Raw genomic sequence first — 13,106 nt, forward strand, 5'->3', positions numbered from 1 at the left:
TTTCATATATTCTTATTCATATAAGTCTCCCTGCAAAAATGCATTATACACATCCATTTTATACATAATCCACCCTTTTGATGCTGCTACTATAATAACTGACCTTATAGTTACCATTTTGGCAACTAGTAAAAAGGTCTCATGGCATTCTAACCCCTCTTTTTGGCTGTATTCTTTTGCTACTAGTCTGGTTGTGAATCTTTCAACATCTCCATTAGCTCTATACTTTATTTTATACACCTATTTGATCCAATTGTGTTCTTTCCCTTAGGTCCAATGCCTTGATTTCCTACATTATTTCTTCAACCTATCTCTTGTCTCTTGATGCTTCTGTGAAGTTCTGTGGTTCTGTGAGTGCTGAGACCTTTGCCACAAAGCTTTTACATGCCTGTGAAAGCTGATTAAAACACAGATAGTCTAAAATAGGATATAGTGCCACATTATGTGCTTTGCTCTTGGTAACATAATCTTGTAACCATATAGGTTCTTTGGTGCTTCTTCCAGATCTTCTTGGATCTTGACCTTTGATTTCTGAGGGTATATATTCAGGTGCAGCCTCCATGCATTCAACATCCAGAGATTGGCTTGGTGCAGGATCATTTTCTGTATGCTCATCATGTTCAGCTTGTTGAGGTTCAGGTACTTGTTCAGATACTGCAACATCAACATTTACTTCTTCAACATGAGAAATGGAGGCATTTTCACAGACTGCATCATCTTCATCATCTTCATGAACTTCATGGACTGCACCAAAGTTATCAGCTATATCAGCTTCACCTTCAGGTGCATGATCTGCAGCAGGTGTCTCCAATGGTTCAAGTGTATGATCTGCAGCATGTCCCTGTAATAGTTCATGCTCAAATGATACACTCCCCCTAGCTGGAACATTAACAGGATTCAATGAGGAAGACATAGCAAATGGGAACATATGCTCTTTGAATACAACATCCATGCACACACAAAAAATTATTAGTTGCAAGGTGCAAAAGTTTGTAGTCTTTTTGTGTGTCTGAATAGCCCAAGTGCACAGCAGGTTTGGCTCTTGCTGAGAACTTGTTGTCATGCATCATAGTGGTGGCATAACATAGACATCCAAAAACTCTTAATGCTCAAGAGAAGGCTTCTGAAGATGTAGGAGTTCATAGGGTGTTTTGCCTTGAAGAATGATAGAAGGGAGCCTGTTTATAATGTAAGCAGCAGCAATAATACATTCTCCCCAGTACTTAATTGGTACATTTGCCTGGAATTTTAGGGCCCCTGCTGCATCTAATATATGTCTATATTCTCAGTCAACTATCCCATTTTGTTGGGGAGTATATGCACAGCTACTTTGATGTATAATACCATAGAATTCAAGTAATTCAAAGCACTGTTTACTAAAAAACTCTCCTCCATTATCAGTTCTAACAATCTTAATTGGTACACCAAACTGTGTTCTTAGCATAGAGAGAAACTTTTGTAACACAACAATTACATCAATTTTCAATTGTAGTTAATGTACCCAAGTATACCTAGAATGATCATCCACAACTGTTAGAAAGTAGTGTTTTCTTTCATGTGTGGGAAACTTGTATGGTCCCTAAACGTCCATGTGCAAAAGCATTAAAGGTCTACTACTCCTTGTAACACTTCTAGAAAAAACAAGTCTGCTCTGCTCAACTAAGGGGCAAACAGAATAGTCTTTATTCACATCAAGATCTTTAAGTTGTAAGGATTCTATATTTTTCATTGTACCGACAGAGGTGTGACCTAATCTTTTATGCTAAAGAATGCCATATTCTTCTGGTTTCTAAAGTGCTGCAACTGATGCTTGCCTCAAACCTCTAGCAATGTGTTCATCCTTCACCATATATAGGCCTCCCCTTTTCTTACCAATCCCCCTCACCCTGCCACTCCAAAGGTCCTGAAATACACAGAAGTCAGGATAGAGATGAACAGAGCAACTGAGTTCTTTTGTGAGCTTTGACAAAGATAAAAAATTGAATTTGAAGTCGGGAACATATAAAACATTCTTAATCTCCATGTCCTTAAGAAATGTTGCACTACCAATGTGAGATATATTTGTCTTCTCATCAGTAGGTAAATGTACTTGATCTCTACCAGTTTTCAACTCAGTCTTAAAGTGTAGTATATCTAGAGAAGCAGCTATGTGATGAGTCGGACCAGAATCAACTATCCATTCCTTACTAGGATTATCAGTCATTAGTGCAGTAGCAATTCCTGCCATGTTGACTTGTGGAAGTGTGGTATCTTTATTCAGCATATCCAGGAATTGCCTATATTGATTCTCAGTGAAGAAGTGCCTTTCTACATGACCATCATTGTGTTCCTGTTCTTCATGCTCAGCATTACCAGTTGCACAATTGGCCACAACCTTCCTTTGAGCATTAAAATCTGCAGGGTAGCCTATCAACTTATAGCAATTTTCTTTCAAGTGTCCAGTCATCTTATAGTAGTCACATTTCATGAATGGCTTCTTCCCTTTATAGCATTGTCCTCGTCCAGCTTGCATAGCAATAGGATCTCTTCTATCTCCTAAGGTTGGATATGGACTTGATCTTTGGCTTTCATCCTCAATTATCAACGCATAGGCTTGGTTCAAGGTTGGTTCAAATGTCTTCATCAGAATTTGCCTCCTTGCCTGCGAATAGGTCTCATTCAGACCACTGAGAAACTGAAGCAGCCTTTGACGATGAACGTATTCAATATAGTCCTTTGATTTAGCACAATCACAACCTAGCGTGGGAACTAAAGCATCATACTCCGACCACATTTCCTTCAGTCCCGTGAAATAGGAATCAATAGAGTCAGTTCCTTGGGAATCGTTGCAATTTCTCTGTGTAATTGAAAAATTCGAACTTGATTGACCTTATCAAACCTCTCCTTCAGGTCTTCCTAAACTAGGTGCGCATCTGATGCATAAGCTATTCCACTAACGAGGTTCATTGATACAGTGTTCATGATCCATGAGAGCACAATAGCATTGCATGTCTCCCATTCCTTATGTAATTCCTTCTTAAAGGTTTTCTTCTTACATATACAAGTTACAAACCATAGCTTTCGCTTAGCTTGAAGAGCAATTCGCATCGTCCTACGCCATAATCCATAATTTTCAGACCCGGTGAGCTTGTTAGGATCAAAACTGAGCTTGGTGTATCAGAAGGATGCAGAAACAGAGGATTTGTGGTCAATTTTCTCGTCTGCCACTACTGAATTTGAGCGAGAATTTGTATCACACAAACACGAACCTACTCAGCTAAGATGCAACCAGTATCAATTGCGCTGATACCATATGAGTTGAGCTGATTCCAGTCACGGCTCAACCTCCATTAATGGAGGTCCAAATGAGTCAGTTGTGCTTAGGAGGAGAAGATAAGTATTAGAGAGAGAATAATTGGTAAGGAACTTTCTAGTATATTGAAGATTGTAAAACTGTATACCAACTAATCCCCAATCAACTAATGCCAACTAACTATAACTACTCTAACTAGCAGGTGACAGCTGGTTAACTGCCTTGCCCAGCTGTCATACTACCTCATATTCTCACATGGATTCAGCTAGGAAGAATCATGTGTATGGATATATTTTTTTGGCTAACTGCTCATTGTTTGAAAAATAAACTACCAGTTTAGTACTGAGAGGAAGTGGGGTATCAAAACAGAGAAAATAATCAAGAGGCCGATTAGAAAGAGAGACCAGCACAGTTACACACTTACACTCCTTAATCCGTTCTAATCAGTAAAATAAGAAATATGTGATGCAAAATGACAAGTCATTGCTGCAAATTCAAAGGATCCTTTCAAAGGGGTGTGCATTCGATTTATCGATTCGATTTTGACCCTTATCGATAATTACTTATCGATTATCGATTTGTACATATGCTTATCGTTATCGTTTCAATAAGGTTTCGATTTTTTCGATTTCGATTTATCGATTTTTGGGGCTTATCGATTCGGTTATCGATTACACCAATAAGAAAATTTGCGGGATTCCACGGAAAGTATATCGCTATAAAGACGCCTAACTAATATGGACCAAAAGAAGCTAAAATAAGACGAACACCGTTTATAACATAAAAATTGTGTCAACAAGCACATGCAACAAAACTAAAGTAAGGGATCAAATGTGTGCCACCAACACTCCAATGGTATAAAAAAAATACATAATCACGGCTAATTCTATTTTCCATTAATTTGAACTTCATTCCCTTGAGCTTTAAGTATGATCATTCCTTAAATGTGGTAGATGAAATAATAGGGTTATGGACTTAGGGTAAAGGAAAGGGTATTATAGAATAAGGGTAAAAAAAAAAATTAAAAAAAATATTTTTTTTAGTATTTCTTATCGGTTTATCGATAAACCGATAAACCGAAGAGGACAAAATCGAAATCGAAACCGATAACTCGATAAGGAAAATTTCGAAATCGAAATCGAAATCGAAATCGATAAATCGATAAACCGATATCGATAAACCGATAACAAATAATCGATTCGATTTATCGATAAACCGATTCGAATGCACACCCCTAGTCTCGATGCATCCGTAACTCCATTACTTGCTATCACCGTAAAATAATCACTACCGAACAACCACCAACAATTGATCACCGACGTACTATATATCACCATTATCCACCTCCTCATAATCAACACCAATAATCATCATTAGCTATTGCTACCAACCGTCATCGACACTATCTCACAATGATCATCACCAGGCACTACCTTACAACCATCATCGACAATCACTTCTGACGCTAGCTTTTAAAGGTCTTCTCGTCAAATAAAGAGTTTTACAATTCAATATAATTTTGAATTTTTATTACGTGTCCTTTTTAACGCAAAATAAATATATTTTGGTCACATAATAGCTTTAAAAGGTCTTTTCATAATATAAACAGTTTCTAGAATACAATAATAGGATAATATCTATTTATTTATTTATTTGTGTTTTAATGGTATTACTTATTCAGTGTATTCTGGAGACAATATTTTAATAATTAGATATGCAAAAGCAAACAAACAAACGAACTGCATTAGCCAGTGTTTGTGAGATTGTACTTGTCAATTTGTAGAATTCTAAGCTAAGCTAATCGAGCAACATGCAGACTAGATGAGCTTCATTGCTATCTAGGGCACAGATTCTGTAGGAAATGAGAGCAGAGAGAAGAGAGGAAGAAGGGATCGTGTATTAGAAAAACTGAATTGTATCTTTACATTTTGGCACTTAACAGTGCTTTTATAACAGACTCTAACTACCTTAAATAATTAGTCCTTCTAACTTTTTAAATTGCTAAGTGACCCCTAACTACCCAAGGCTTTATTCTTGCACTTCAATACTCCCCCTCAAGCTGGAGAGTGGAAGACATCTAACACTCCCAACTTGGACAATAATAGATGATGCTGAGCAGCTCCTCACCCTTTAGTCATCAAATCTGCCAAATGTTGTTTGGTGGATACATATTCAGTGGTGATGAGCCTTGTCTTGATCCTTTCCCTCACAAAATGACAATTAATTTCTCTGTGCTTGGTTCTCTCGTGAAATATGGGACTGACTGCTATTTGCAAAGCAGCTTTGCTATCACAGTGTAAATACATTGGTTTTATCACATAGTTACCCAGTTCTTCTAGCAATCCAACCATCCAAACTACCTCTGCAACTACTGCAGCCATGCTTCTATATTCTGCTTCTGTTGAGCTTCTGCTGATAGTTTGTTGCTTCTTGGACTTCCAAGGCAGCAAGGAGTCTCCTACTTTGACAAATGTACCCTGTGGTCAACCTTCCAGTATTTGAGCAAGCTGCCCAATCTGAGTCGCAAAACACTGTTAAGTTGTTTGTCTCACCTTTCTTCAACAATACACCCAATCCTGGAGATCCCTTGATGTATCTCACCAATCTCAAGGCTGCATCCATATGTGATTATTTAGGATTCTGCATAAATCGACTCAAGACTTGCACAGCAAAACTTACATTGGTCTTGTGATGGTCAAATAAAGCAGCTTTCCTATCAACTTTTGGTAGCTTCCAGCATCCTCCAATAGCTTATCTCTTGTGTTCCCAGCATGGTTGTCATAGTCCACAGTAGTCAGCTTATGATTGAGTTCCATTGGAGTTGCAACTAGCCTGCATCCACTCAAACCTGCCTCTGAAATAAGCTCCATGGCATATTTCCTCTGGTTCAATACAACTCCTCCTTGTGATCTCAATACCTCTATCTCAAGAAAAGATCTAAGTTCCCCCAAATCTTTCACTTTTGAAATTGTGGTGAAGAGTCTGCTTGACTTTTGTAATCATACTGTGAGAATTCCCAGTTATCAACAAATCATCCACATACACCAGGATGATCACAATGTTCTTGCCACTTTTCTGGGTAAAGAGTGAATGATCATGTGAGCTCTAAGAGTATCCATCTTGCAGCAAAGCATTTGTAAGCTTAATGTTCCATTGCGTCGAGGCTTGTTTCAAATCATAGAGGGATTTAAACAATGGACACACCTTAACCCCCCCCCCCCACCTGTTAGTGAAATCCCAGAGGTAAAGCCACATAAACTTTTTCAGTGAGGTCATCTTGGAGAAAGGAATTATTGACATCCATTTGAATCAATGGCCAACCCTTGGAATCAGCAACACTGATAATTGTTCTCATTGTAACCATTTTAGCTATAGGTGAGAGAGTTCCATGATAATCTAGTCCCGCCTGTTGTGTGTAACCTTTAGCTACCAATCTAGCTTTAAACCTGTCCACCTCTCCATTTGCCTTGTATTTTATTTTGTAGACCCATTTTGAGCTATTTTATTTTGTAGACCCATTTTGAGCCTATGGCTTGCTTCCCGATGGGCAGGTCAACAATTTCCCATGTGTTATTGTCTTCTAGTGTTTGTATTTCCTATGCCATTGCTTAGGGGTGGCAATGGTTCGGTTTGGCCGGTTATTTTATAAATTTTGTAACATACCAATTTTTCGGTTACTCTATTATGTATAACAAAAATTAGACTTTTCAAAACCGTCCCAATCATATCGGTTTCTCTTCGGTATCAGTACGATTTGATTATTTTTCGGTATTTTTTTAAATGTCATGTAAAAGTCACTAGTAGATGTAGAATGCAATAATGTACGTACTTTTATAGGACTTAGCAATACTCTCTTGAAATTTTTGCATTTTAAAGGGTGAAAAATTAAGAAAATATGAAAGATGGCTAGAGTATAGATCCATCAACTACTCTACAACAGCGTAAAAGAAACTAAGTAAATTAATATAAAGAAAATATAAATCACACGAGTAGAAAGATATTAACCAAGTTGGGTCTGGGACTCAAGAATAAAGTCTATAGAAGATTAAATATTCAAAAAATAAATCTAAATCATACGAAAGAAAACATAATCATACATTGTAGTTTGCTACTCATAATCGCTACAATATCTTGTGTCTTGATAGTGAATATGCTAAAAATAATTTAATTACAATTGAAGTAGCATAGTAGGTTTGAGAACTATGATTTTGAGTTTATTACCTTTTGGCTTGTAGTTGTTTTCATAATTCCAAGACCCAAGGCAAATTTAATGTTTTGTTATTTTTAAACTTAATATATAAATATATTTTTCACATGTAAATTTATTCGGTACGCTTTGGTATTTTTTTGGTTTATTTTCATAAAATAAAAAATATACCCTAATTATCGGTACGGTTATAGATTTATATAAAAACCTATGGTTTTATTAAAAGAAACCTAAAAGCTGATTCGGTACGGTTCGATCGGTTTAGTCGATTTTTAAATATCCATTGACACTTTGCTTATCCACTGTGGATCCTGTGTTGCTTCTCTGAAGGATCTAGGTTCCACTAAGACTGAAAAAGCTTGTAAATGGGCTTGATATGTTGTGGTAAGATGACCATACCTAACATGATTTGAAATTGGAAATCTGCAGTTCCCAGACAACTTTGTAGAAGTCACATAGTATTTCATCCATATGGGAGGAGTTGTCTATCTAGGTTCTCTTAGAGTTGGTTGTGCAGGTAAGTCAGTTGTAGTTGGTGCAGACACTGGCTCAACAGGAGGAACCTCTCCTGACACCTCACCAAGTGTTGAGCCTTGAGTATCTGGTAAGTTCAACTGCTCCAGTGTTGTAGAGATTGGCTCTACTTCTTCTGATTCCAAGTCATCATCAACTGCAAGAGAATCAATTGCATCTCGATTCATAGGTAAAGTAGTATCTTCTTGACCCACAGCTTGTATAGGTGGTGAACTAGGAATGTATTCTTCTGCTGAAATGGGCTGTTGAAGAAACATGTCATCTGATTCAACACTTGTATCCTTGAAAGGAAATCTGCCTTCTTGAAACACTACATCCCTGCTTACAAAAAAGGATTTTTGTTCAAGATCATACAGTCTATATCCCTTTTGTGTTTCTGAGTAGCTAATGAACACTGCCTTCCTAGCTCTGGGTGCAAACTTATCTCCCTTGGGCAAAGTTGTTGTGTGGCATTGACAACCAAATACCCTTAGGTGATCCACCTTAGGTTCTTTCCCATACAACAGCTCATAGGGAGTTCTTCCTTTCAGAACTAGTGTAGGTAGTCTATTGATCACATAAACTGCAGTCTTAACACAATCACCCCAAAATCTTATAGGGACTCCACTTCGAAATTTAAATGCTCTGGCCACCTCTAAGATATGCCTGTGCTTTCTTTCTGTATCATTTTGCTGTGGTTTATAGGGACAACTAGTTTGATGAATAATACCATAAGAAGCGAACAAGCTATCACATTGTGTATTACAGAATTCTGTTCCATTGTCAGATCTTAAGTACTTGACATTAACACCAAGATGATTGTATATTATCAGCAGAAAGTTTTTTGAAACTACACACACTTCACACTTCAACTATATTAGACATGCCTAGGTGTATCTACTGTAATCATCTACTATTGTAACAAAATATTGTTTCTTGCCATAGGTTGGAACCTTGTATGGTCCCCAAACATCTAAATGAAGAAGTTGAAAGATAGCAGTTGAGTTTGAAACACTAGTTGGAAATTGTAGTCTACACTGTTTTGAAAGAGGGCATACATCACAATTTCCTGTTTCTATACTGCTGATTTTATTCTTCAAGACTGATAAGTGCTGCAAAGATCTTATTGAAGCATGTCCCATTCTGTAATGCCATAAAACTGTTTCTGCATTTTCCTTTGTAATTGTTTCCGCCACCAATGCCTTGTTTTCTGCTTCCATTTGCTTTATTACGTATAATCCTTCATGTTCTCTATCAATCCCCAATACATTAACACTGTAAAGCCCCTGCAACACACAGAAATCAGGGGAAAATGCAACTAAACAGCTGAGGTCTTTTGTGAGCTATGACGCTAATAGCAAATTAAATTTAAAATCTGGTACACGGAGGACATTCTTCACTTTCTAGTTTCCTAGAATCTTTGCATTCACTGTATATGTAATGTTTGAAGTCTTCCTTGTAAGCCATTGTACACTTCTATAACCATCTATCATCTTAAGTGTATCTAGTAAATCCTTATTACAGGTTATATGATGAGTAGCACCTGTATCCACTATCCTATCCTGTTCTATGGCATTGGACATTAATGAAACAATACTTGCCATGTTTGTGGAACACTTTGAACCTGTAGGTTTGTTCAACAATTTGCTGGTACTGCTCCTGTGTCAGGTAATGTCCTTGTGATTGACTCTTAGAGTTGCTGGTATCTTCTGCATTTGCATTGCTAGCAAATGTCCTGCCTCCTCCTGCAACATGAGTCTTCTTCTTGCTCTTAAAATCTGTTGGATATCCTACTATATTGTAGCAATTTTCCTTCAAGTGGCATTTATAACCACAGTGTTCACATACCATTCCTATCTTCTTAGGTTTGTTATATTGAGGCCTCCCTGCCATCATAGTCAGTAGATCTTTGTTCATATCAGCCACTCCTAGAGCCCTTTGACTCTCTTCCTGAGTCACTATGGCATAGGCTTCATTTACACTGACTACAGGCCTCTTCATCAATACATTACTCCTCACATTACTATAGCTTTTACTTAGACCCATAAGAAATTGTAACAAACGCTGGTGTAATAGATGTTCAAGAGATGGTCTAGATTCCTCACAATCATAGCCTGGTTTTGGTGCTAGTATGTCTAATTCATTCCACAAATCATTCATTTTTGAATAGTATGTGGTTACAGAATTCATACCATGTCTTAACGATGCAATTTTTGTCCACAACTGATAGACCCTAGTGAGACTACATCTGTCAAACCTTTCCTTAAAGTCCCTCCACACCTTCTTTGCACTTGATGCAAACATGATACTTGGAATCAATTCATTCGCCACTTTACTACCTATCCATGACAGCACAATCGCATTACACTTCTCCCATTGTTCTGCCAACTCACCTCTATACATGTTTTTCATACAACTTTTGTCTACAAAACCAAGCTTGCTCTTTCCCCTAAGGGCTAGCTTCATTGCCCTGCTCCACAGTGCATAATTTTCTTGCCCTGTGAGCTTAATTGGCACTAGAACTAGTCCTGGAGCATTTGACGCATGGAGAAACAGCGGATGGTTGTGTTCCAGCTGCGTTACTTCAATACCTGCCATTTTTATAGGTTTCGAGTTCCGTGATCGTCAATTTTCTAGTAGTTCTGTCAATTCACCGTAATCTCGCCGTGAACTCGTCGGAGAACACTCTAATTTTAGGAGCGTTGCTCTGATACCATGTTAATTTGTAGAATCCTAAGCTAAGCTAATCGGGCAACATGTAGACTAGATGAGCTCCATTGCTATCTAGGGCACAGATTCTGTAAGAAAGGAGAGCAGAGAGAAGAGAGGAAGAAGGGATGGTGTATTAGAAAAAATGAATTGTATCTTTACATTTTGGCACTTAACAGTGCTTTTATAACAGACTCTAGCTACCTTAACTAATTAGTCCTTCTAACTTTCTAAATTGCTAAGTGACCCCTAACTACCCAAGGCTTCATTCATGCACTTCAATAGTACTCATACTCAAGAAAATTCTCTAATAGACTCTCACTAGTGGGGTTAATTGGGAGATAATAACATCGAATGGTCGTTAAATTTTAATCCATGAAAGAGACACGAACGCGCTCGAATAGTCGAATTCATCTTTACTTGCTTAATAGTCAAAAGGGCGGCCAAATTGTGTTAATACCAAACATCTTTATCAATTGAGAGGTTAATAAAAATGGTGGGTGAGCTAATTAGCTAGCTTACCATGTGTAGCCATTTATCAAAGCCCTTATCATTGAATATAACGTTTTTGGATTGTTCACATCATCACATTTGCCTCTAGAAACTTCCACATTTGGGTTTATTTCCTAATTGGTTCATGCTGATTATACAAAAATAGCTGGTTAGCTTTATTGTTTATTTTTTCTCGCCGGTATACATAAATTATATATTAATCATACGAAAAAGGGTCATATATGTCCCTCTACTAGCTAAAATAAGCTAGATCTGTCCGCCATTATACTATTTGATCTAAATTGTCCCTACCATTCAAGTCTCTTGTTCAAAATACCCCTCTGCCGTCAAATTCTAATTTTAAATTATAAAAAGTTACGTGTCAAAGTCCTATTGGCTAACTAAACCCACTCCTTCCTTTTCTTTGACCCAGTCGACCCCAAATCTCTCACCAGTCATCTTCCCAACCTCACTCTTTCTTCTTTCGAACAACTCATTCCTCTAAATACTACAGGGCAAATTCCTCAAAAAATGAAGATCGAAAATTTAACATTCAGATAATTAGCTCATTAAGCTCAGTGCTCCCATTCATCTATGAAACTAAACACTAAATCTAAACGATTCACACTAACTAATACAGAAAGAAAATTGATTTAAAAAAGAAACACATGTATAACTATCAAAAAAATCAAAGGAACTATAGTAATTTTCGATAGAGAATCAATTATATCTGCAAACGTGTGGTCCTCTTCATCAAAGACAAGAATCTCCATGCACTCATGCCCATTTTTCTTGTTGTGACCCACTTTTGTATAGTTCCAGGAGTGTCAATTATTAATTGTGTTGAAACAGGCCGACACCTTGAAATTGCACATAGTTGGCTGCATCTGCTTGGATAGCTAATTCTGTTATACCAGTGAATTTCCCCATTCTTATAAGCACTTCCATATTCTGTAGCATTTTCCACCATTTAAACCAAATCTTTTGAAGTTTTTATTTGTTTGAATTGATGAAAAATCTTCTTAATATTCTCTTTGAAATGTAATAACATTAAAAGAGATCCTTCTTCATCTCAACATTAAAACAGATCCTTCTTCCTCCAAATACTATGGGGATAAATGGATAAATGAGTTGTTGAAGAAAGAAGGAAAAGGTGAGGTTGGAGAGAGATTGCACTTTTTTAGGGTTTTTTTCCGGGTGGTCGGATTATTTGGGCGGGTCGACTAGGTCAAAGAAAAAGGAGCAGTGGGTTTAGTTTAGCCAATAAGACTCTGACACGTGACTTTTCATAATTTAAAATTGGAATTTGACAGCAGAGCGGTATTTTGAACAAGAGACTTGAACGGTAGGGACAATTTTGATTAAATAGTATAACAGAGGACAGATCTAGCTTATTTTAACTAGTGGAGGGATATATATGACCATTTTCCGTTAATCATATATAATTAACATATAAATTATACGTATATTATATTTTTGCCAGCTAATTTTAATTTAGGCGGTTAGTAGGCAGCTATATTTTCGTTAATTCTTCTATTAACTATGTTGCCCAAGACTTGGAATTATTGCATCCAATTTAGGCTTCGGCGTGCCTCTCCTCAAGATCACACCGTCTTCCCCATTCACGCAAATAGGGAGTGGTTCATAGCCTTGGGAAAAATAATTCACTCTTTTTGCGCCAAATAATCAAAGGGTGTAATTATAAACTTGCTTATCTTTTTCAAATAATAAGAGTGAGACTTATAAGACGTTTGGTGAATCTTCTCTGCAAATAAAGTAACTAATTTTGAGCGGCAGTAGTAATATAACAATTTTTATCCCGCAAGAGGAAATAAAAGCTTGTAGTTTCTCCTAAGAAATAGATTGCAGTACAGAAAAATAATATTTTCAGGG

At 37.1% G+C, this 13,106-nt stretch overlaps 1 protein-coding gene across 1 annotated transcript; it reads right to left on the reverse strand.

Annotated features, from left to right (window-relative positions):
* Positions 1-7,984: 7,984 nt before the first annotated feature.
* Positions 7,985-10,610, reverse strand: LOC109214527. The gene is made up of 3 exons (XM_019378452.1): positions 9,630-10,610; positions 9,071-9,298; positions 7,985-8,809 (listed from the first exon to the last, which is right to left on the reverse strand). Exons 1-3 carry the CDS (start codon positions 10,608-10,610, stop codon positions 7,985-7,987), a joined length of 2,034 nt encoding a protein of 677 aa, XP_019233997.1.
* Between the last annotated feature and the right edge of the window lie 2,496 nt (positions 10,611-13,106).

The sequence above is a fragment of the Nicotiana attenuata genome, unplaced genomic scaffold (genome assembly GCF_001879085.1).
Source record: "Nicotiana attenuata strain UT unplaced genomic scaffold, NIATTr2, whole genome shotgun sequence".
NCBI lineage: Eukaryota > Viridiplantae > Streptophyta > Magnoliopsida > Solanales > Solanaceae > Nicotiana > Nicotiana attenuata.